At 44.1% G+C, this 26,563-nt stretch overlaps 1 protein-coding gene across 1 annotated transcript in view; it reads right to left on the reverse strand.

Annotated features, from left to right (window-relative positions):
* SLC12A8 (solute carrier family 12, member 8) overlaps positions 1-26,563 on the reverse strand; it is a 122,843-nt gene that overhangs the window by 50,175 nt on the left and 46,105 nt on the right. The window contains exon 5 of the mRNA XM_015411266.1: positions 1,324-1,437. Within this exon, the coding sequence (XP_015266752.1) occupies positions 1,324-1,437 (114 nt within the window). The remainder of the gene's footprint in view (positions 1-1,323; positions 1,438-26,563) is intronic.

The following is a 26,563-nucleotide window of genomic DNA, read 5'->3' on the forward strand; positions in this document are numbered from 1 at the left end:
TTCTGCATTAGGTAGGAAAAATCAAATGCATAATTATAGGATGGGGGAGACTTGTCTTGGCAGTAGAATGTGTGAAAAGATCTAGGGGTCTCAGTAGACCATACACTGAACATGAGTCAGCAGTATGATGCAGTAGCTAAACAAGGCAAATGCGATTTTGGCTGTATCAACAGAAGTATAGTGTCCAGATCACGTGAACTGATGGTATCCCTTTACTCTACTCTGGTTAGACCTCACCTAGAGTATTGTGTTCAGTTTTGGGCACCACAATTTAAGAAGGATATAATATAGTCAAGCTGGAAAGTGTCCAGAGGAAGGCAATGAAGATGGTGAGGGGTCTGGAGACCAAGTCCTACGAGTAAAGGTTGAAGGAGCTGGGTATGTTTAGCCTGGAGAGGAGATTACTGAGAGGTGATATGGTAACCATCGTCAAGTACATGAAGGGCTGTCATACAGAGGATGGTGCAAAGTTGTTTTCTGTTGCCCCAGAAGGTTGGACCAGAACCAGTGGGTTGAAATTAAATCAAGAGTTTTCAGCTAAATGTTAGGAAGAACTTCCTGACAGTAAGAGCAGTTCCTCAGTGGAACAGGCTTCCTTGGGAGGTGGTGGGCTCTCCTTCTTTGGAGGTTTTTAAAGAGAGGCTAGATGGCCATCTGACAGCAATGCTGATTCTGTGAACTTAGGCAGATCATGAGTGGGAAGACAGGAAGGGTTGTCTCAGTGCTTAGTTTTTGTGGCCCTTTCTTACACTCCCAGGGAAATGCTGGTCGCCACTTTGAGGTCAGGAAGCAATTTTTCTCCAGGCCAGTTTGGCCAGGGATCCTGGAGGTTTTTTGTCATCTTCTGGGAATGGAACAGGGGTCACTGGGGGTGGGGGGGAGGTATTTGTGAATTTACTGCATTATGCAGAGGGTTGGATTAATGGCCCTGGAGGTCCCTTCCAACTCTATGATTCTAACAAAAAAATAGCCAAAAAAGTGTATGCATTTTTTCCAAACATATTTGAGCTGCAAAATATTGTTTTTGCAAAGTTTGAACATTTGTAACAGAAATTGGAGAGGTGGACAGGAGGGGGATACTTGGAACATCACGGGGTAAAGAGCCAAAGGAAGGCAGAGAATCTGTGCAGGAGTCTCCCTTCACTCTTGGAAACAATCACCTTTTGGTCTGAGGCAAGGTCAGCCTCTATTGCAACTATTTCTCTGAAATTTTCTATGGATCTATGATGTGTACAAGTAGGATTTCTTTAAAAGCTAAGATATTTATGATGCACAGTAACCACTGCAAAGTTCTTGGGTACATTCCACAAAGTTTCACAGTACCTGTAGCAGCTGGGAAGAATACTCCAAATACAGTGAAGAAAGACTCCCCCGGACTGTAGTCTGGAAGCGTGTTGTTCAACATAAGGCCTTCAGAATAGCCAACAAAACCATGTTCTGTATATTTGCAAGTAAAAGAAGAGGAAAACACATTTTAATCTCTGCTGAAGTCTTTGTTTATACTCTCCCCGTCACGTGCTCTCCTCACTGATCCCTACCAGTCTCTGGGGTTTCCTTCTGCAAGCATGGCGGAGACCTACCTTGGCCGCGGTCTGCTGGACAGGAGGCGAGGGGAGGCTGGAAGGAGGCGACCAGGTTCGGACAGCCCCTAAAGGGAGGTGGGGCATTGGCATTTGGAGGCTTGCCCGTTGAGCTGCTGCATGTGGTCGACGGCGGGGCAGGAGCTCGAAGAGAGGGGGGGATTTGGAGCACCCCGCACCAGACTCCAGCCTCTTTTGTCCCTGGCAGCGGCTTGCCCACTCTCCCTCCCTCATCTTTGTGCTCGTTGATGTTTTGTAGCTTGAACTAGTCGTAGTATGATGTTCTTTGCTATCTTTTAGTGTCACATCTTGGTGGTTTGGGCATTGGGATGGGTCCTGTTGGGGGAGAGGTGTGCTTCTGTGCACACCTCCCCGATTTTTGGGGAGCCCCATGAGGGGCCCCGGGGCGTGGAGCCATTCAGCTGCAGACCCAGGGGGGGCTGTTGGCTGGCTTCCGCCCCAGGTGGCAGGGCGACCATGCAGAGACCGGCGCCTGCATATGTCCCAGGAGCCTGCCACTCTGTTGTCAACCCCCAGCCGGTGGGCTGGGGGCCTCAGGCAGCAGGTGGGTTGCCCAATATTAGGACTCGTCCCTATGCTGTGCCGCTGCTCCTTTGTCCGTAGTAATAAATAAGCTGTGGCCAGTTTGATCCAAGATTATTGTGTGTGTGTGTGTGTGTGTGTTCATTCCTTCCAGCGCCTCCCCCCCCATACCCTGCTCAAACCCACAAACAATGCATCACATCATGCTAACTGCTTTGCTACTGAATCACAGAATACTAACAGTAATTGACGTCAAGCCACCATCAACTTATGGAGACTGCTCATGGGGTTTTCAAGGCAGAGGTGGTTTGCCATTGCCTGACTCTCCATAGCAGTCCTGGTCTTCTTTGGTGGTCTCCCATGCAAGGACTAACCATAGTCATCCTCACTTAGCTTCTGTGTTCTGAGAAGTTTAAACTAGCGCGGGCTACTTAAGTGTAAATTTCTGAGACATTTGGCATTGTACTACCTCAAATAAGGGAGCTGCGGTGGCTCAAGTGGTTAAGACGCTGAACTGCAGGCTGTGGAAGGTCAGTAGTTCAGCAGGTCGAGACCCAGGGTGCCGCATGACGGAGTGAGCTCCCGTCTCTAGTTCCAGCTCCTGCCAACCTAGCAGTTCGAAAGCAAGAAATTGCACGTAGATAAATAGGTACCACTTCGGTGGGAAGGTAACAGCGATCCGTGCGCCTTGGTGTTTAGTCATGCCGGCCACATGACCACGGAAACGTCTTCGGACAGCGCTGGCTCTTTGGCTTTGAAACGGAGATGAGCACCGCAACCCTGGAGTCGGATTTGACTGGCTTTTGAGCAAGGGAACCTTTGCCTTACCTCAACTAAGGGAAGTCAGTGGTGTATTTTGAAGTGTGATACTTTGGAATCAAAAGGATCTGTTTACAATAAACAGCATCTAACAATATCAGAAACACTTAACAAATGTATGGTCAGAATGAGAAACCTCAGCAGTTTGGTCATTGCTTTTGGCTGGGCTTTACTGGGAATTGTTGCTCAGACTGAGGAGGTAGGCTACACCTTTGACCCTTGTGCTGCCTGGTCTCTGATGAACTGATGGCTGCAGGCAGGGGTCATTTCCTGCAGGAGCGCACAGGAGCGGAGCTCCGGCAGTAAGGAGCCCAGGGGGCTGGCACATGCAACAAGCCCCACCCCCTGCTCCCAGCAGCCCTCATCAGAGCAAGAAGCATCCAGGTAAGCTGCAGAGCCCCCCCCCCCGGGCGCGCCGGTCCAAAACAGTCCAGTGGCACCTTTAAGACCAAGTTTTATTCAAGTACAAGCTCTGCCTCCTCTGTGAGGACAGATCTGCACATCCCCCCCCCAAAAAATAGCTAGCAATCCAAAACAGTCCAGTGGTGATGTCAGGGGGTGTGGCATATGCAAATAAGTTATGCTAATGAGTTATGCTAATGAGGTCCTGCACCTCTTTTTCTACAAAATGACCCCTGGCTGCAGGGCCACTGATTGGCCATCTACAGAAGTGGTGCTGTGGAGAGCAGAATAGCAGCTCTATCATCCACCAAGCCGCTGTGGTGGCATAGTGAGGCACTTGGGTTCTGCCGATAGTGTACTTACATACATAAAAGGTAAAGGTTCCCTTGCTCGAAAGCCAGTCGAATCCGACTCCAGGGTTGTGGTGCTCATCTCCGTTTCAAAGCCAAAGAGCCAGCACTGTCCGAAGACGTTTCCGTGGTCATGTGGCCGGCATGACTAAACACCAAGGCGCACGGAACGCTGTTACCTTCCTACCGAAGTGGTCCCTATTTATCTACTTGCAATTTCTTGCTTTTGAACTGCTAGGTTGGCAGGAGCTGGAACTCGAGACGGGAGCTCACTCCGTCTTGCGGCACCCGGGTCTTGAACTGCTGAACTACTGACCTTCCACAGCCTGCAGTTCAGCATCTTAACCACTTGAGCCACCGCAGCTCCTACTTACATACATACATAAACCTTTATTGGCATAACACAGGAACAAGAAGGGGCAGTGAAACAGTTAGACAAATAAATAAATAAATAGGTTATGGCAAATTACACCGAGCTGCCCCAACAAAAGATCATTTAAAAGCTTCTCGTAAATAATATACTCCGTTAAAAATATAACAATTCTAAAGAACACAGGGGGATAGTGTACTTGTATATGTTGCAGATAAGCAGTTCTGTCCCTGGCCAATTTAATTCTGAAACCTATACACATTTACATTTAATTTCTTTTTCAGCACAATTTATTTCACTTCTGCTAGAAAGGTACAAAAGAGAAAGTTATAAAAATCTCTCAGCAATGCCACCTGGTAGTGGGAAGGCTTATTTGGCAAAGAGGCTTGGCAAAATACACACCAGTTGTTGCTATGTCATAAAAAAATCTGTAGCCCGAGGCTTATTGACATCTGCAAGATCTTCACGCAAAGTCATTGAGGTCAAATGCAACCACGGTTTTCCATGACCAACATTAGTTTTCATGAAAATGAAAAATGTATCTTTCTGAATGCCTTACATGGATGACTTGGCACCCACAATTCAGAGTCTGCGAGCAGAATTTGCTATAAAACTTAACTTTATGTTTCTGCAGAAGGAGTTTCTCAGACAGATGCACAAAGCATGCTGAACAAGATTTAGCGCAGAGACTGTTGGCTATGCCTGCCTGCAGTGAGTATGGTGCATAACTGCAAAAAGGAATTTTTTATTTCTGTTTACTGGAGGGAGTTGAGGGAGGGAGGGGGCTAAAAGAAATGTTTGAGATTTCAGAGACGTTTTGGTGCTCTGGAGCATAGGGCACACCTTAGAGATTTGGAAAAGTTTGAGGTTTCCGCCTAGTGTGCTGAGAACTTGGGAAATGATTTGAAAAGCAAAGCCATTGCCAGTGAAAGGTGGTTATGCAGGGTGAGCCATTATGCAACTGCTGAAAGGATATCTCTTTTGCCAAGTTCCATGAAACCTGGTCTTCATTACAGATTAGTCAAGTTTTGGGTCAAATTCAAGATATAGCCAGTTCACAAAGTTAAAGCTAAGCAGAGTCTGGCACAGAAACAGGACTGTAGCGTGAAACTCAACATACAATACTGAAAGTAACCCAAAATGATGATCACTTAATTAAACTGTGTTTGCGCTTCAGAAAAATGACAGATGTTGAAATATTTTTTTAAAGTCATTATATAGTCATTTAAGGAACTGGAAAAGAAATACTTAGCTCAGACTTTCATTAAAAATATATTCTGAGACACTGAAGCAAGGAAATATCTACTGTATCTCGTCACTCTGTTCTTTCATTACTACGCTGAATCTGCTACCATAACATTTAAAGAACAGTGCATCAGAAAATCTGCAGGTGCCTTTTCTTCATAACCTGCAGCTCACTGCCTCATATCCATGACTACGACAAAAAACATACTACACACCTTCAAAACTGCTGGAGAGTCTACCAATCATTTTTTTAGAAATTAACCACAGATCATATGCCCTAAATCACCTGTTCTAAAAGTTAATTTTCTTTCAGAAAATCTTGCAGTGTTAATTGCATTCTTTCCACTTAAGATGCAGACAGGAATGCACATTCGTCCTGCTAATGCCAAACCCAAAAACTCAAGAAAAACATTTGCCAAATAATTAGAACAGAAAGGTAAGTCCGCCACCTCTTTTCCTTTTTAGTTGGCCCTCCTTTCTGTTCTTCCCTTCCTGTATATGAGCAACAAGACAAGGACAAAAAGCGCTAATGGTTAATAAAATAACATATACATTTTCTGAATTCATTCTGTAAGATTTAAAGAGGCTGATTATATGTGTTTCATTTCTCATATGAGAGGTGCCGAAACTTGTGATAATCTGGAAATGGTAGGTTCCCCCCACCAATATCTCCCAAATTTATAACTGGCTTCAGTCATTAGTGGGGGCAATAAACTGTTGAGAGCTGCTTTTGCCTTTAGTCTTACCTCAGAGTTATTTCTTTCCTTTTTGGTAAGTGTTGTGTTTGTGTGTGTGTGTATGTGCTTGTGACTCTGGAAGTCATGGTGTCTTCTGGCAACCCCTAGCAGGGTTAGGATGTTTCAGAGAAGTGGCTTGATATTACCTGTTTCTGCATCCCAGCCCTGATATTCCTTGGAGGTCGCCCTTCCAAATATTTGCCAGGGTCGGCCCTGAGCTTCTGAGATCTGACAAGATTGGGCTTGCCTGGGCTACCCAGCTCAGGGCTACCTCAGAGTTATTTCATTACCTAAGGGAAGATCAACTAGTGCAGGGGTGGCGAACACGTGGCTCTAGAGCCGCATGCGGCTCCCGGCCAAAATTAATGCGGCTCTTTGCCTCTTATCATCATTTTGTATATTGTGGCTCTGTCGCGTTCCTCCTTGGTCTTGGGGGTGGCGCCCCAGTGGCCATTGTGGCACAACGTGAGTGGGCCCCGTGAGGAGCGGCGTGGCTCTGGAGGCGAGGGTTTGGAAAAGACGGGGTAGAAAAGGACCTCAGAATGGCAGGGGGCGGGGTTGACGTCACCCCGAGCGCCCCTCTGCCGACACTCCCGCACGACCTCTGGCACGCTCCGTCTCACACTCCCGGCCCCACCCGCCCCTTTAACAGAGGAGACGCGCGCCGCCGGGTAGACGCCCACCGGACACGCGCTCCCTGTCATCCGGTCGCCGTTGAGGCCGCGCCACCGGCCCTGCTCCCCTGTCGCAGCTTCTGTCACGCGTCTCGGGCCGGGGCTCTCGCCCCCGCGCCCGAGTGCGTCCTGCGGTCATCTCGTGCAGCCGGGCATCTTCTGGGGAGGTTCGGCGTTGGGGCGCTGCCTCCCTCTCCCGGTCTTCGGCGCTGGCGTCGGCCGGTAGGTCAGGGTGTGGGGAGTTCCTCGGGGCGTCATTGTTAAAAGTATATGCTTTTGTGTGAGTGTTTGTCTGTTTTGGCAGGTCACTGCGTGGTGTGGCTCTCTGACTCTCACAGTTTAAAATTTTGGCTCTTTTTGTCGAACTTGTTAGCCACCCCTGAACTAGTGCCTTGCCTCAAAGGAAAAAATGTAACAATACATTAAAAAACTGGGGCAAGTGATGCTCTGTCTTCTTGGTGCTTAGGGGGGGCAACAGTGGGAGGACTTCTAGTGTCCTGGCCCCACTGCTGGACCTCCTAACAGCACCTGGTATTTCTGGCCAGTGTGTGACACAGAGTGTTGGACTGGATGGGCCTTTGGCCTGATCCAACGTTGGCGTCTCTTATGTTCTTATGTTCTTAACTAACAATTTTGCACATGGCACAAAGTTTCAGCCCTACCTCTCTTTAAACAAAAATCCCAGTGTTATCTATCCATCCCTCCATTTTTATCCCCACCCTTCTTCCAATGAGCTTGGGGCAATGTACTTAATTCTCCCGTCCTCCACTTTATCCTCACAACCACTCTTTGGGATAGGTTAGGATGAGAGGTAGCATTTGAACCTGGATCTCTCCAGTCTTATTCCAGCTATCTACCAACTACACTACACTGGCTCTTCCCCAATGTTTTGGAAAAGAGCGCGAGGACACAGTTCTGCTTTACTCTCATTATAAGTACCTAAGTTATTTCGGTAACACATTTTCCCAAGAACAGTACTTTTTAAAAAGATATTTAAATTTTATTAGATGAATAAAACTAGGAAACATAAAGAAATAAAGAAAAATTGCAAATTAAATCCATATACAACATCAGCAAAACACAACATGAAGATCAAAAACAAGAAATGAGAAGAAAAGGGGGGGAGGCGGGAAAAAGAAAAGATAAGAAAAAGGAAACGGGTGGCCTTAAAAGACCTGATTTTCTCTACAACAAATATACTTTTAATTACAGAATTTTCTTTGCTTATATAGAAAAACAAGAACTCTTTCTCTTTATTTCCCCTTAAGCAAATGTCTTATTCAAATAAACCACAAATCATCAAACCATCCTTATCTTTTTCATGCAAAAAGTCAATTTCTAGTAAGTAAAATAATTATCATTTCCCTAACCAATACTATAACCAGTACTATAGATTTAACCAATAACCAATACTATAAACCAATACTATAAATTTAACCTATACTAATACTATACTAACCAATACTAGAAATTTAACCATAATTAAAAAGTCCAACATCTTCTCTAGCCATTCTTCTACTATAGGTATTGTCAGACATGTCCATTTCTATGCATGTAACATTTTCACTGCCATATTCAAATAAGAACAAAGGTCCATAACTTCTTTCCCATTGATTGTCCATAAAACCTAACAACAACAAAAAAGACTCTGGTTTCAGCTATATCTCAGGCTTCAGAATTTTCTGCAAATTCCATGTCTTCCTTTCTTCTTGGACACCTCTTAATTTCAGACAATACTCATTTTCTCTCAAGTCCATAAAATTGGCCAAAACTGATATAATCCTCTCTCTGAAATTTTCATTGGTTTCTTCTTGGATAGCTCTCAATTTCAGACAGTACTTCTTTTCTCTCAAATCCATAAGAACTCCCACATGCCTCTCAAGTTCTTTGTCAATCTCTTCTATTTCATCTTCTACAGCAACCAATTTATCATTAATTGGCTTAACTTCAAATTCTGTCTCATCATCTTTTATTTCATGTTGAAATCTCCCAAGACTCTGATTCATTCTTTTCTCAAAAGCCTCTATCTTGTTTCCAAAATTCTCTATTTTATTCACTATTCTGTGTCCCATTTGTTCAAGTAGTTTCTGTATTACATCTGATGTGACAGGCTGGTCTGATAAACCTTTCCTGTCAGGATTCATTCTGATACTCATTATAGAAGAGGACCCAAGAAGAGAGCGAGCGAGAGAGAGAGATTTCAAATACTTTCACTCTCAGCTGTCAATCTGTGTCCTTTCACCATGGCAACCAAGGTCAGGGCTGTCAGGCTGATTGGGCAGTGGCTGCTAAAGACGCTATAGGTACCTGCTCCAATGGAAGACCTCAATCCCCTCTCCATTCTCATCAACTGCAAAAATGGATATTGACAGTGGCCCCTGCATAATAACCTATTTGGTGTTGCCTACGAAGGACTGTGTTGAAGAATTACCTGGAACACAACATCTTTATATCGATAATGAGTCAGTTATTAAGGACTCTTCTTGGCCTCAGAGGGATGCCAGTTCAAAGGACATGAGGAACAGCAGTGTTTTCTTTAACAAGGATGAAATTCTTAACCGAATAACGGAATCTGATTGACTAAGAACTGAGTCAACAAAGGCCAGTCTTAAGATCCTATCATGGAACACTGCTGACTGGAAGAATAAGCGTCCTGCTCCCACTTTTAGAAGTTTTCTAGCTAGATTTGATTTTATTCTTCTTCAGGAAACTTTGGCTTGTTCCGAAATATCCCTAGAGAGGTTCAGGTCCCATTCTTTATTTCCCTTTAAATCTCAGCATTTTGGCCAGCCCCAAACTGGATTATCTATGCTCCGGCCTAATTCATGTAGTTTAGAGGTTTGTCCCCTAAAAAAATGTGATCACCTGACCCAGCCCTGCTGAAATGTTTAGGAAAAATCTCTGCTATTAATTAATATCTATTTACCACCATGCCCTATGAAGGAGTCCCTCTCCTTTTATTGGGAAAAGCTCTATGTATATCTAAAGGCGCTAGAACAGGATTTTCCAACTCCTAATATTATTCTGGCTGGCGACCTTAATGCTAGAGTGGGCCAGAATGGCTCTGAGCTAGTAGAGAAGTTAGGTCTTTCCTCGGAAGATGCTCTCTCCATCTGTTTATCTAATTATAGATCTTCCAGAGATGTAACATTTAATGACGCTGGGATTCATCTAGTCCAATTATACTTGAGATTTAATCTATTTTGAATGGCTCTCCCCCTTATAATTACCCTGGTGAGTTTACGTTTGCCTCTGTACAAGGCTGTAGCGTGGTGGAATATATGTTGATCGCACCGACTTTGAAAGACGAGATTAGGGCCTTTTCAATCTCGGAGAGGGTTGAAAGCTATCATTTTCCTTTGACTCTTTAGTTCTACATTGGACAGCATTCAGAAGAGTGTGATGAGTGAAAAGGCATTATCCAAATTACCTAGAGTTTTCTGGTCTGATGAGACCACCCAGGTGCTTGTGAATTTTTGGACTCTTATACCTTAGATAAGTTTGTATCTCTAGCAGAGAACTCGCCTCAGTCTTTAGACTGGCTTCTGGTGTATAATGATGTGCTGAATCAACTTTCTGGGGTATTAAGGGCCCAAAAGAAACATCATCAGGATGGTAGGTTTGATACATGGCTGGTTTGATAAAAAGGGCTATATGATGAAGTGTCAGTTATGTTCCATCTATCAGTGCTATAGAGATTTGAATTTACTGCAACTCCCGATGGAGTATTTTGAACTCAAAAAGGCCCTACATCACCTGTATAAAAATAAACAGAAGAAAAGCTGGGAATCCCTTATACAAGCTACACTCAATAACGATTCGAAGAAATTTTGGTCACTGATTACTAGCTCAATAGGTAGAAATGGCCTGGTCAATGGTGTAATCACTGCTGACTCTTTGCATGAGTATTTCGCCATGATTTAATTTAAGTGGTGCCAGCTACAAGCATGGAGGGAATTAGATAAGCATATGTAGCAGAGGTCCATCAGTGGCTATTATTTACAAGGTATAGATAGGGACTCTGGGGCAAGTGATGCTCTGTATTCTTGGTGCTTGCGGGGGGGGGTCAACAGTAGGAGGGCTTCTAATGTCCTGGCCCCACTGGTGGACCTCCTGATGGCACCTGGTATTTTTAGCCACTGTGTGACAGAGTGTTGGACAGGATGGGCCTTTGGCCTGACCCAACATTGGTGTCTCTTATGTTCTTATTTATTTATTTATTATTCAGCTTATACCCCGCCCTCCCTGCGAAGCAGGCTTAGCATGGCTTACATTCATTAAAATATATTACATAATATATAGATAGCAATTAAAATCCAATAAAATCAATAATACTAACGCAGGGCTCTTTTTGTAGCAGGAACTCCTTTGCATATTAGGCATCACAGCCCTCATGTAGCCAATCCTCCAAGAGATTACAGAGCTCTTCTTACAGGGGATACTGTAAGCTCTTGGAGGATTGGCTACATTAGGGGTGTGTCGCCTAATATGCAAAGGAGTTCCTCCTACAAAAAGAGCCCTGCAAGTAATAAGTGCTGTTGATGTTTCGCTGATTTTTCAGGAAGATAGAGGTAACTTGGAGGAAGAGCTTGATTTTAATCTAGACAATTGTCCTGTCTGGGCTCCAGTAAAGCTTGAGGAGGTCAAATCTCTGATAGCATCAATTAAGCTGGGTAAAGCTCCTGGCTCTGACACCTTTCCCTCTGATGCTATCAAAGCCTCTCCCCAGTAGTGGGCCCCCTTTTTAGTAGCCCTATTTACAGCTATAGATAGGTCCAGAGTGATACCTGATGAATGGAAGAATGCTATAATAGTCCCCATTTATAAAAAAGGAGACCCCTAGCTTCCATCTAATTACAGTCTATGCTAGCAATTTGACTAATAAACTTAAAACCTGGATATCAGATCAGCAAATCCTGAGGTTAGAGCAGATCGGTTTCTGTCAGGGTAAGTCAACCTTAGATCATTGTGTTGTCCTAAACCTTCTTATAAATATAGGAAAGGGAAGTGGCCTACATTATATGCTGCCTTTTTAGACCTAAAGGGAGATTTTGATTCCGTACCAAGAGGAATTCTGTGGAAAAAATGAAGAGATATGGGGATTGATCAGCACCTTCTATTTTTGATAAAAAATTTGTACTCTGAAACTTGTCAGGTAAGGTACTCTAAAGAGGGTGAATTAACCCCCAAGATCTTAACCACAGTTGGAGATAAACAAGGCTGCATTTTAGCGCCCAATTTATTTAACCTCTTTTTAAATGACCTGGCCCCTTTTATGAATTGAATTGATGGTCATTGCCCCAAAATAGGATATAAACGTGTCTCACTGCTTTTATATGCTGATGACGCTGTCTTACCCTCATTATCTAAAATTGGGTTGAAAAGGATGCTAACACATTTTTAATCTATTGTGATAGGAATAGACTCTCCCTAAATTTCGATAAGTCCAAACTTATGGTCTTTGGGTGAAACTGGAAGCCCAGTGATTGGATTATATAAGACAAATCCATTGAACAGGTCAAAAGCTTTAAATATCTTGGCATTTATTTTTACTACAACAGTAGTTGGGCCACACACAGTAGGGAAACGGTAAAATCTATAAATAGTACAGCTCTTGCAATCTCCCATTTCTTCTTCACCAAAGGAAATCAGTATATTCCAGCAGCCCTTAAAGTATTTAATTATAAAATTGGTGCCAAACTGTTCTACAGTGTTCCAGTCTGGATCTCTGCCTTCAACACAGTGATGGAATGTGTTCAAGCTAAGGTCCTGAGGAAAAATTTAGGTCTTCCAGCGTGCATATCTTACGCGGCCATATGCTCCAATCTGCCCTATTTGGGCACAATAATTGAGAGGGCTGTGGCAATTCAGCTACAGAGCTTTTTGAGTGACACTTCCATTCTAGAACCTTTCCAGTCCGGTTCCCGCCCAGGCCACGGGATGGAGACAGCAATGATCTCCCTCACAGATGACCCTTCAGAGGCATCTGGATCGGGGTGGATTGGCAGTGATGTTGGACCTGTTGGCGGCGTTCAACATAGTCGACCATCAGTTACTGACCTACCACCTCGCCGATACTGGAGTCCAGGGGCCTGACCCCATCAATGGCTGGCTTCCTTCCTTCACTGTCAGGGACAAAGAATGGGGCTAGGGGAGCAGCTATCCCAAAGGCACACATTGATTTGTGGAGTGCTCCAAGGGGCGGTGCTGTCCCCAATGTTATTTAACATCTACATGCGCCCCCTTGCCCAGATTACCCGGAGGCATGTGCTGGGATGTCACTAGTATGCGGATGACACCCAGCTCTATCTGGTGTTAGGCAGCCAGTCTGACTTTACCCCGGAAGATCTGGACTGGGCGTTGCAAGCCATGGCTGGTTGGCTCAGACTGAGCCATCTGAAATTGAATCCGACAAAGACAGAGGTCCTATGCAGGAGCGCATCCAGCCTGTGCTGAAACCACTGCACTGGCTGCCGATAGCATACTGAATTCGCTTCAGTGTGCTGGTACTTACCTTTAAAGCCCTTTATGTTCAGGGGCCCACATATCTGAGGGAACGCCTTTCCCCACGGAGTACTGCACTCAGGGTCACAAAATCGATTGGCCTCCCAGGTCCTAAAGATGCCAGGCTGGCCACAACCAGGGCCAGGCCTTCTCAGTGGTGGCTCCGTACTGGTGGAATGAGCTCCCAGAAGAGATCAGGGCCCTCAGGACCTTTTACAGTTCCGCAGGGCCTGCAAGATGGAGCTCTTCCACCAGGCCTTCAACTATGAAGCCGCACCAAATAACATCAAATAGCTGAGAAGTGACAGTGCCCTGCTCCTTGGCTTACCACCAACAGCCTGTGCTGTTGCCTAAATACAGAGACCAAGACAAGCCAACCACCAATATAGATCATCTGATTACAACACTAGTATTGGTTCCGCCTTCTGTAAGCATTGTTATAAGTACCCAATCACTTACTAGCACTTTATGATAATGTAGGGTTTTATAATTTGTTTTAAGGTTGTATATAATTTGTTACCTATATGTTTAATCTCTTTGTCACCTGCCCTGAGCCTGCTCCAGCGAGGAGGGCGGGGTATAAATGGAATAAATAAATAATGTTATTCATGAACTCTTTCGTTTCTCAACAGTTTTCTGCACTGCATCCACAAGCATTTTCCCCCCTTGTCCTCTTCTTCCATCGCTTTCTCAACTCCTTCTAGCGTGAGCTGTGCCATGTTGAATCCCACAATATCCATCACCTCTACTTTCATTGTCTCATGTTTTAAGGGGTTAATTATGTTTCTATACTTTGTGGAAGATTTCACCAAATCACTTTTACTCTTAGGAACAAAGTCCTTAAAGAACTTCATAACTAAACTGAAAACAATCTGTCTTCTCACCGGGAAGTCATCATGTTTCCCCAAAAATGCAGTAATGAAACTGGAAAAACACAAACTGCATTCACAAAAATCAAAGAAATACTGACTTTACTGACCAGTTTAAAAAAAAAAAAAAAAACTGACAAATTACCAAGATGAAAAAACTGACTTTTACTGATTTTACTGTGGAAGTCAACCCCAAAGTCTAGTATCAGTCTAGTATCAGCACCAGGGATCCAATCTGCCCAACAGATTTCCACTGGTAAAGATGTCATTTAAGGGGACTCTTTCATCCCTATAAAGGTAAAGGTAAAGGTTCCCTTGCTCGAAAGCCAGTCGAATCCGACTCTAGGGTTGCGGTGCTCATCTTCGTTTCAAAGCCGAAGAGCCAGCGCTGTCCGAAGACATTTCCGTGGTCATGTGGCCGGCATGACTAAACACCAAGGTGCATGGAACGCTGTTACCTTCTCAAGGAAGCGGTACCTATTTATCTACTTGCAATTTCTTGCTTTCGAACTGCTAGGTTGGCAGGAGCTGGAACTAGAGACGGGAGCTCACTCCTTCATGCAGCAACTCGGGTCTTGAACTGCTGACCTACTGACTTTCCACAGCCTGCAGTTCAGCGTCTTCTTAACCACTTGAGCCACCGCAGCTCCTTCATCCCTATAATGCTAAAGAAATACTGTGCAAACCAGATGCATCTGCAGGTAGATCAGTACAAATATTCACAACACAACGATCACCAGATTAGAATAATTGCACAGAAAGATCTCAAAGCTCAAATTTAGTCTAGTCCCTTTCCTGAAAACATTTCATTAACTACTTAAAGGAGCAAATCCAATATTTGGTATAATTTGCTCGCTATTTTCTTACAAAAATCCCTAATTGGCAATAAATGAAAGATTGACAGTGTCACCCCAAAGGTAGAAAGGAAGCTTTAAAAAAAAGAAGATTCCCAGCACTGCATTTATTCCCCGCCTCTGTGTCCTTCCATATTAGACGCAAACCCTCCAAAAAGGAGACATTATATAGAACCGAAGGGTGAAAAAACAATCTAACAGGGCCCAGCCCTGTGAAAGGCAATTTGGCCTCCTTATCTTTTGATGAAAAAGAATGTGCTCCCTCAGATTAATGACGTGTTTACCAGAAAGGAAATCACCGCCCTTCTGAAGCACCGACTGTTTGTTCCTTCCAAGTCACTCTTCACTGATTCTGAGCTGGTCTCCCAAACCTTCCCATTGAAAGCCAGTACACAATGCAATTTCCTGTTGGCAGCTGGCTGCTCAGGATTCCACTTTTTAACTCTGTCCTGAAAGCTGCCCTACTGGGGAATAAGAAGAACAGACTCCACCTGTTACCCTATAAGAGCCGCCAAATCAGCGAAGTGGGAACGTTTGCTACTTAGTTCATGCTGTATTATTCATATGTAGAGAGACAGACAGTTCCATTACCGCAGGAGTGCACTCCCCTCCCCACAAATGGCTCATCTTCAAATACAGCAGGCAAATATTTTTTACGTCCATATTTCCAAGACAGCATGATTTCTACACACACATTCAGGTCAAAATACAACATCAGGGGAAGGTCTCGGCCTCTATGCCCCGTCGTTGGCCCTCCAGAGGAACTGGGTGGCCACTGTGTGAGACAGGATGCTGGACTAGGTGGACCATTGGTCTGATCCAGCAGGTCTCTTCTTATGTTTTTATTTATAATACAGCACAGACAGGCCTGTGTGCATCCTTGTGATTGCACCACTAAGAAGCACTGGAATTGGCTGTGGGCAGAGAACAGAGCATCTGGAGAATCTCTGTTTTTATTACATGGGGGGAAATGCCTGCGTTTCAAGGCCATAAGGCTACAGAAAGAGGCTTGAAACAATTTGTGAAAAAAAACCCTACTGAAATCATAGTAGCTAGAACAGAGGCTGAACGATATTTCTAATGTAAAGGGACACATCAATGCCTTGTGTAGACCAACAAAAGCAAATTATTTAAAATTAGCAATAATATTAACATTTGATCAGTTTTGCGAAATGTACACTTGCTGTGGAATTTAGCATTTCTTGGTGCAGAATTCAGGCTACACCGGCACAGAGTATTTCTTCAGGCAAAATATTTATATCCCACATCTCTTGCCATTTGAGACAGCACATCCCAAGGCATATGCAAAGAAATTCTGTATTTGCTTTCCACATCAACCCAGTGACATTAGTAAAAAAAGATCTCAAAAGACAGGCGATGTGCTCAGAGATTTCCTTCCTCCTCTTCATTTCCTGGGTGTATGGGGGAAGGAGGAAATTGTGTACAACATCATACCACCAGGGCTTTTTTTTGTAGAAAAAGCCCAACAGCAGAAATCAATTAGCATATTAGGCCACACCTCTGACAGCACAGCTCATTAGCGTATTAGGCCACACCCCACATGTTACCAGAAGTGTGGTCATCCAACCACACCCACCTTTTGCTTCTTATTCTGTTTACTTTGTTGTCAAAACCCTGGGCTCTTTTTGTAGCAGGAACTCCTTTGCATGTTAGGCCACACACCCCTAATGTAGCCAATCCTAATGAGTTTCTGCTCTTGGGTGTGGCCTATTATGCTAATGAGTTCCTGCTGGGTGTGGCCAACTCAGGAGCCAGCCGGAACTCCGTTCCTGTGCGTTCCTGCCCAAAAATAGCCCTGCATACCACACATGTTCCTTCTCTAAAGACTTTTGAAAAGAAAAGGAGAGGAGAAGCATTCTGACTTTGGGAAGCAGCCATGAAATGCACAGCATCTAGCTTAGCCCTTATAAAACAATCTTGTTGCACAGTTGTAGCCTAAGGGATTGAAGCACTGAAAGCATAGTGTTACGTTAAGCAGTGGACAATATGGCCACAGGAGCTGGATGTGCTCTCAAAGCACTCTGGCGACCTTCAATACTCATAAGAGACAGCACAACATTAGAACATGTAAAAGAACATGCTTTCATGTTTTGATGCATGTTCTCTTACCCAAGGGGAAAACAGGCAGGCTCCACCTGTACATGGAGTGAAACTTATAGCTTCCTTTGTGTATGCAACTAGAATCAGAATTAGGTAGAAACAAGTGGGGACCCGCAACAAAATGTTGCATATTATTAATGTCTTTTTCATAGTATAGTTGGTTACTGTTTAAATGGCTTCCTTGCAGTAACCGATTTGTTAGCTTTTTGGATTTTCTCATTTTGGCAGGGTGTCCTCTCTTGAGAGGTACTTTTGGCATTGTACTGTTCTGTATGGTACTGATGAGGGGTTGTTGTTTCTGACAAAAAAAGGCCGAGATTCAATTGTTCTGAGGGGTGCTCTCTTAAGGGAAGAGACAGCTCTATGACAGCCTTCTGTGAAGGGAAGGGAGTGACAGTTGGAGCCCACTTTCCCCTTTTTCCCTTTGTTTCCCCCTTTTTCTTTTTCTTAATTGAACACTGGAAAGAGAGCCATCTAGCCTTGCTCAGTTCCCTTGTGCATCAAAGAGGAGTTTGCCTGGGAATTAACAATCACGATATGTGAGGTGAGATTTCAAAGATTGCCTTACTGGGGCTGCGGTCACATGGAGCATTTGCCGCACTGACGATACGGATGGTAGGCGGATTTTCCGGGCACGATCACACCGCAACATCTGGGAAGCGTAGAGTTCCCGTGGCTAACCCGAGCCTTCCCGCCGAACATGCGGAGTAAAAAACTAGTACCTCCAAGGTACTAGTTTCCGGAAGCCACGGGGCAAGGGCGGGCGTCTGATCGCGTTTCCGGTGGAATTAGGTGACATCCGGTGCCCGCTGCTGTTCGTCGCACACAAGGGGTATTTTTTGTCTCCCAAGTCTCCGCAGGTCGCGCAACAGCGCCCAACAGCACATGTGCACAAAGAGCGATTGCTAGTGCAGGATACCCGTCTGGTCAGCATCTCCCCCCTAACCACGGAACCTCGACCGGGACGTGTGCTCGGGCGGCCGCGCATTAGCTTCCTCCGGGGCAATTAGCCACGCCTCCCCCCCACGATATCTGGCCCGTGTGACCGGGGGGCCTGGGTACTGCAGGTCTTGAGGGGCTACAGGTGTCCTGTACCACTTTCCTTCTGAGTGCCCTTGCCAAAAGCAGCTGTTTAAATGGCCATTGGTTTATCAATGGATCAGCCTGAGGCACCCTTGCTTGTTCAGTCTCTTGCCTTGCCATGGAGAACTGTGTGGTTGCAGGGCTCCATTCTTCTTCACCCTGAGATGAGTCCACATTCACCCACAGCACCACAGCTGTCTTTGGCAGTTTATTTGTCTGTCAGGGTTGTTAAGGAACATTTTAAAAGGTGTTGTGTACAAACTGATACTGGTTGGGGGGAATCCTGCCTCCTCTCCACCAATGCTCCCTCTAAGCTGCGGAGTCTTGTGAGCAAAAATTCTACTTTGTGAGCTACTGGCATTAAAGTTGTGAGCGAGTGATTTGGCTACTGCATGAACTCGTTTGCTCTGGAGCCCTCCTTCCTGAGCTAAGACAAGAATGCATGAGCCAGAGGCTAAAAAACTGTGAGCTAGCTCACACTAACTCAGCTTAGAGGGAACATTGCTCTCCACCTGTCCCCTACCTCTCAGTCACTGTGCCCACCCATCCATTAATGACACCTCAGCTGTCCTTTTATAAGTTCTCTCTGGCTTCCAGTCAGTCAGAGGACAGAAACAGTAGGAAGGAGCAGTGCCTAAACTGGGGGAGAGGGAAGAGAGAGAAGCAGTTAGAAGCTGGAGATAATCGTTTTAAAGGACAGTAGAGCCTGCAGCTACAGAGATTGGGGTGAGAACAATCTTTTATTTTTTTATTTTTTTATTTATCGTAGGCTTGATATCCCGCCCTAACCCCCGAAGGGGTCTCTGGGCGGCTCACAATTTTTGTCGTCCTAATGACTTAATTTTTCCTATCTTGGGCCACATTGAGGTGGGGGTGGGACAACCTACCAGCACCCATTTTTGGTGGAATATGTCTTCTACTCCTTGGTTCAGCACGGCGTCTGTTCATTCTCTTCCTTTCTCGGCAACTTGGGTCGGCGCGGCGCAGCTTCTCCTCCTGGCTCACGATATTCCTCGGCGATCACAGCACAGCAGTATCACGCAGGCGCACAGCTTTCCAGGACGCTGGCCGGCTTCATCCATCTGGCACCGCCGTGCTTGCGTCATCATTGCGCACCTCGATCTCTGCCGCTTGCCGTTGCTCGATGTTTTCCTCTGGCCACCAGGGATCGCTCCGTTCCGCTCCACTCCACCAGAGTCGCCGCCGCCGTCACCGCCGCCGATGTCGCGCTGCTGCCGCCGCCAATGTCATGTTGTTGCCGCCGATGTCATGCTGTCGTCCGCATCGCCACTCCATCCGCATTTTTCCACCATACCTCCTTTCCGACAGAGGTGGGTGCCCCCTACCCGTCTAAGGGTAGGTACCCATTTGCCTACTTGCAACAGATGTTAATTAGCTTTCGGCCCACTGGGTTGGCGGGAGCTGGGACGAAGGCCAGGAGCTCACTCCGGCCACGGTGGTATTCGAACAGCCGCAATGGCTGCTCATAGATGTTTAAAGCAGGCGTTCTACTGCCTGCGCCACCGCTCCCCTTTCTCTCCTGCTTGCAAGGCTTTGCACTTGCAGGCTCAGATGTCCTTTTAAAACTTCCCCCAGCTATTTAGCCATTCATACTGCAGGAAAACCAGTGTTGGAGATGGGTAAGTGGCAGCGAGGAATCCTTCTTTACCAGCTCCAGATCTGCTTTTGCTTCTTCCCCCACTCATTATCTCTCTCTGTCTCTCTCTCCCTCTCTGGCTATCAGCCAGTCTGTCTTTCACTATCAATGCGGCAGGGCATGGAGTAGTTCCCTGTGGTGGCCATTTCAAAAGGTATTAGGGGGGGATTCAACCCTCCCTGAGTTTGTTTTAACTTTTGGATTTTTCCACAGACCAACGGGACTCCCCGGGGGCTGTAGGAAAACCTGTTGGGGGAGAGTGTGCCCTCTATTTGCAGAAATAAGTATCCACAGGCAGAGCGGACTGTTGAGAATTAGATATATAGAGGTTTGTGAATCTGCATCAGACTAACAGTGCAGTCCTAAGAAGATTTTCCTGGGAGTGGGCCCCACTGAACAGACCCAAGAAGGGTTCGAAGTAGCCCTGCTTAGGATGGTATTGCAAGAACCTGTGAGAAAGGGGGCCAAACTGCAATATCATTTAAAATGTTGAATGAGAAAAAGGGAAGAACAGAAAGAAAGGCCAACAAAATTAATTGGATTGGAAAAGGCAAAACAGAAAATGGGTTGTAGAAGCATGGAAGAAGAAATATTTAATACAGGGGCAAAGTTTCTGCAACATAGATTGCAGAGTTGTCCAGATGGAAAATTACTGAAACACAGAAAAAGATAAAGCAAACAAAACATCTTAAAATGAGGACAGAGAGGAACACCATTTGATAATCATGATGGAAAAGGTCATGGCTCGAGAATAGTGAATGGAACATTAAGATATTCTCCGTCCAGCCCAGGCTGTTAACCAACTCCCATTCTATGGCTAGAGTCAGAAAGAAAGACTAAGGAAAACAAGTCTATCAAACTAACTTCTGGTTGTTTTCTCAATTTTAACTTTTTCCTCCCAAACAGCCATTGCTATCTCATACCCACATCCTTTGCGCCTCCCCAGCTGTTCAAAAAGAGAGGTCTTTCAATTCCCACCTTAGCATAAAACGTCTCCAGTTCTATGAGGCCCTTGTATCCTCCATTCGTCACTCAACTTATTTTTAAACTTTGATTGACAAACTGCAGATGAGCACAGAATTAAAAGCATAGGAAGTACTTCTTCACCCAAAGAGTAACACATGGAATTCACTGCCACAGGAGGTGGTGGCAGCTACAAGCATGGACAGCTTCAAAAGGGAATTAGATAGGCATATGGAGCAGAGGTCCATCAGTGGCTATTAGCCACAAGGTATAGATAGGGGCTCTGGGGCAAGTGATGCTCTGTCTTCTTGGTGCTTGAGGGGGCCAACAGTGGGAGGGCTTCTAATGTCCTGGCCCCACTGGTGGACCTCCTGGTGGCACCTGGTATCTTTGGCCACTGTGTGACACAGAGTGTTGGACTGGATGGGCCTTTGGCCTGATCCAACATTGGCGTCTCTTATGTTCTTATAGCAGGAAAAACTATAGCAGCAACTTTTGTAATGAATGTTTCAAATTTCCTTGCAAACTGTTTGGATAAACAAACTTCACACTACTATTTAGGAGCAAAGAAACAGTAGATAATCAGAGTTTCACACAGAAGTAGTTACTACTTATATAATTACTTTGTAGCCAACAACAATGAAATTAAACTAAAAAGTTAGAAATGAGGAAGAGTCTCAGTCTTCCACTTGGGCCTCTTCACGCATTAGAAAATTTCTACACAAAAGTTATGTAGATACGATTCGTTTGGATACCTTTTAGCTCATGAAATCTGAAGGTATAGATCTTTGGACAAATGAAGCTAGGGTTGCCAAATCCAAATCCGGAAATATCTGAGGACTTTGGGGGTGGAGCCAGGAGACTTTGGGGGTGGAGCCAGGAGACTTTTGTGATGTCACTTCCTGTGATGTCACTTCCTGTGATGTCACTTCCTGTGATGTCACTTCCAGGTCAAATGGCAAGTGATGTCACTTCCCCTTCCGATGATGTCACTTCCAGCACACTGCACCAAAACCCCACCTAGCTAAGCATCATACCAGCAACTACCTCCTTAAAATCATTTCTCCGAAATGAACTTACTTAGAAGCCTGAGGCAACTCTAACTTTCAGGTTCAACTTCTTTCTATGTAGGATTTATATATATGTAACAGCACCACTTGTATCAAAGCTGTCAAAATAAACAAAAAAACCTGTTCAATATTTGCTTCTCATCATTTCTGCCTCCTGTGTTTGCATATGTTGGTGGTGTGTATTTCAAGTGGGCTTCCTGTCAAATTTCATATTATATCAATACACTGCATCAATCCTTTCCATCATGCAGGGGTCAGGCCAGGGTATGTGGACTCTGATATGACCACATTGGGCACTTCTTATGATTTTAAATAAGACTGATTTTGCAAATTCCCTTAACAGAAGTTAGTTACGCTTTGGCTGATACAAGACCCTGAGGTGTTCTTGCTCTGTAAATTTAATGTGTCAGTAGGCCATAAGGGTTCTACTGCGCTTGTTTGTTTTTAAATATGCAAGCCTATGCCTGAGCTACAGGATGTTCCATAAAAGCATTAGACTAATCAAAGTAATCCAAAATCTCACCATCATGAAAGAGAACAAGATCAACTTTGGAACTGCTCTGCTACATGCTACATCCCCAAGAGCTGCATCACATAGGAAAAGTAGCGCGCGGGGGGGGGGATATATCCAGAAACTAAATCCTTGTCCAAAAGTACAACTCTAACTTACCTTCCAAAAGTATTTCTCTCTGAGCTCCTTGGGATATTCTGACTGACCATACACCATGAGACCAAAAAATGCAAACACTGGAAAAGCAAATGAAGGATGCAGTTTTGCTGTTACTAACATCCTGGCTCCCAGTTTACTCACCAATAGCCACTATCACAAACTGTGGGGTGTGGCAGGGGGAGATGCAAATACTTTCAGGAACATAGCAACTGCTGATCAGTTTGTATCTGAGTACTTAAATCATAAGAATCTTCAACCATGGTTACATTCAATAAGTAGACCAAACACACTAGTTTTCTTTCTGTCTTTTTTTAAAGCGTGTCAGGTTTTAGCAGAAAACAATCCAGGCCAAAAAATAAAACAGAATTGGTTTAAAGCAGCAATAGAGACTCATTCCACTCAGCTCGCATACCAAGTATAAATCATAACTTCAAAACAGTCCATAAAAAACAAAGCACCACAAAAATGCAGTGTTAATTTGAAAATACTGCCATCACGTTGTGCTTTAATTCTATTGATGCCAATATAATACTTTATACATACCCACCAATGTTCCCTGTAAGCTGTGGAGTCTTGTGAGCTACTGGCATTAAAGATGTGAGCAAACAATTTGGTTACTGCATAAATTAGTTTGCTCTGGACCCATCCTTCCTGAGCTAAGACAAAAATGTGTGAGCTGGAGACTAAAAAAACTGTGAGCTAGCTTGCACTAACTCAACTTAGAGGGAACACTGGTACCCATCACAACTGATTTAAGAAGACGTATACAACACACAGGCAGAGACCATCCAATACATATCATTATTATTATTTTCAGCTTCATTTATAGCCTGCCTTCCTCACTAAGACTCAGGGCAGAATACAAACAGCAAGGGCCTCCAATAAACAATACATCTGGACTAGAATCAATTTACAGAATTGGGGAACAATAAAAATGAATGACCTGGCAAGGTAGCAAAAATAGTTTAAGCATGGCATAACAGAATCCAGTCAAAAGTGAAGCCCTTTTGAAGCTAACTTGACATTTGCCTGTCTTGGCTGGTTGGGACTATTGGGCAGGGACCAGTCAATTGGTTAGGATCCTACAGATTATTTTAATCCTTTCAAATGTGGTTGTTGCCCGTATTTAGAACAGAGATAGTCCCAATTGCTCTGATGGGCAATCCTTGCCAACAGATGCTTCACGTATGTTAAATAATATAGAAAGGTGTGGCATCTTGCAGCCCAAACTGGGCAACAAAGTTTATCAAACATTGGCCACCAAAATTAATTTGTTCACCTTTGCCTTTCCATTGACCAAGTATTACAGTAGTTATTGATGAATTCCACCTCCAAAAAAGGAGATCTTGTTAAACATTCTGTGAGTTGCCAAGGCAGGCATTAAAAGCTCCACAGATGATCCAGAGAGTATCTGGGCACATTGACTGTATTAGTAAATAGTAAATATTAGTAAACACATCTCGGTCAATTTCTGCCATTGTGGTCCAGTTTCTAGATTAGAGGGCTGGAGATGTAAATAGACATTTACAACTATTAATTTTAATGAACTTATTGAAAGTAAACTTGCTTGAGCCACTGTAGTGTCTGTGAATATAGGACTAACCTTCAGTTGAATGGTTTTTTAAAAAAACAGACTAGTTAGTCCCCCACTGGGCCTATCCTTACAACCCGTTTTCTTGACACCTATTGAATAAGAAGAGTAACCTTTTAATGAGATATTTTAAGGGCCCAGATTTCTTAAACTGAAATAATATCAAAATGATTCAGTAAAGAGTGTACTGAAGGATCAGATTGTCTCGCAGCCCATCCAATTATATTCCAGGAGAGTAGACAAAGATTGTATCTCAGTCCTGAGCTTTTAAAAAATTGAGAACATTAGTAGATGTAGAAATGAGAGAAGGCTCATCTTAAATGCCATTTGATGGAACAGATAGTGAAGGTATTTTAATAAATTCCATGATTTTGAATTGCACAATCCACTAGGAGAGGACTGGTCAAATTTGCAGAGTCTGTTGGATTCATATTTTCTAAGTAGATCAGTTGACCTTCTCTTTGGAAGGTCTTATTACTGGGAATAGTTAGCTGATTATTTGGAGTGTCAGGCCGGGCTAATATAAGATCATACTCAGTTGAAGAGAGGTTCCTAACTGACCCAACGATCACTTCATTAAAAAAAAAAAAAATCCTAGAGGGACTGAGGAATTTACTCTGGAAATTAAATTAACTGATGTTTTTGATTTATGGTTTATCATTTTCCTTACACGATGAAGATTAGGATACTTTAAAAGGGGGATTACCCTGCTTACTAATGGGTTAACATTTAAGTCCATGAACACCCTCCCTATAAAAATATTATGAAGCTTATAATTCCTAATTTTTGCCCATATCATGGAGCAGATTTTCTTTGAATAAAAACTTAGCAACACCTTGGTGTGAATATGGAAGTCAGACAAAATTAGAAAAGACTTCAGGTCAATTCTAATCAGTGACCGACCCAGAAATTGATACAGATGGTTCAAAATAGACCATTGGGGGGGGGGGAAACCATAGAAAGGACCACCTGAAAGGGATTTAAAATCAGGGAACTCACTTTAGAGCTAATAGGATGATAAATGAAACAAGAATTTTTTTGAGATTTATCAGTTACAGGATACGCCCACCCCTGATTTCAATTTTGAAAGAGAGTCTTGCAACACATCTAATTTTTCATAAACTTTGTCTAGAGCTTGAACAATCAAAAAGGTCTGATTAACAAAGATTTGTGCAAGGAAATCAGACTCTTTTAGGCTAGATGGTGCAGGAGCTGGATTAACCTAATCTGTTACTTGGGAAAGGGTATTATCATCAAGGGCAGGAACATCCAAATTCAGGGGATCGAAGGTGTCATATAAATGAACAGGTTCATTTTGATGAAACATTTCATCAATTCTCCTTTGCTTGGGTTGAACCATATCTAATAAGTTACCATCTAGGGCTTCTAGTGTCCTGGGCCCCACTGCTGGACCTCCTGATGGCACCTGGTATTTTTGGCCACTGTGTGACAGAGTGGACAGGATGGGCCATTGGCCTGATCCACTGCTTTTTAACTTGTTCATTCATGATTTGGAGTTGGGAGTAAGCAGTGAAGTGGCTAAATTTGCGGATGATACGAAGTTGTTCAGGGTGGTGAAAACCAGTGTGGATTCTGAGGCACTCAAAAGGGATCTGTCAAAGATGGGCAAGTGGGCATCAACATGGCAAATGGGGTTCAATGTGGCCAAGTGCAAGGTGATGCACACTGGAGCAAAAAATCCTAAATATAAATACACGTTGATGGGGTCTGAACTGGCAGAGACTGATCAAGAGAGAGATCTTGGAGTTGTAGTAGATAACTCACTGAAAATGTCGAGACAGTGTGTGACTGCAATAAAGAAGGCAAATGCTATGCTGGGGATTATTAGGAAGGGTATTGAAAACAGATCAGCCAATATCATAATGCCCCTATATAAATCAATGGTGCGACCTCATTTGGAATACTGTGTGCAATTCTGGTCACCACAGCTTAAAAAGTATATTATAGCTTTGGAAAAAGTGCAGAAAAGGGCAACTCGAATGATAAAGGGGTTGGAACACTTTCCCTATGAGGAATGGTTAAGGCGCTTAGGGCTCTTTAGCTTGGAGAAATGACGACTGAGGGGTGACATGATTGAGGTTTATAAGATTATGCATGGGAAAGAGCAGGTAGAGAAAGAGGTACTTTTCTCCCTTTCTCACAATACAAGAACCCGTGGGCACTCCATGAAATTGCTGAGCGGTCGGGTTAGAACGGATAAAAGGAAGTACTTCTTCACCCAAAGAGTGATTAACACTTGGAATTCACTGCCACAGGAAGTGGTGGCGGCTACAAGCATGGACAGCTTCAAAAGGGAATTAGATAAGCATATTGGTGGACCTCCTGATGGCACTGGTATTTCTGGCCACTGTGAGATACAGAGTGTTGGACTGGATGGGCCTTTGGACTGATCCAACATTGGCATCTCTTATGTTCTTATGTTTTTAACTTTGGCTTCTTT

This window comes from Gekko japonicus, unplaced genomic scaffold (assembly GCF_001447785.1).
Source record: "Gekko japonicus isolate JY-2015 unplaced genomic scaffold, Gekko_japonicus_V1.1 scaffold1793, whole genome shotgun sequence".
NCBI classification, from domain to species: Eukaryota; Metazoa; Chordata; class Lepidosauria; order Squamata; family Gekkonidae; genus Gekko; species Gekko japonicus.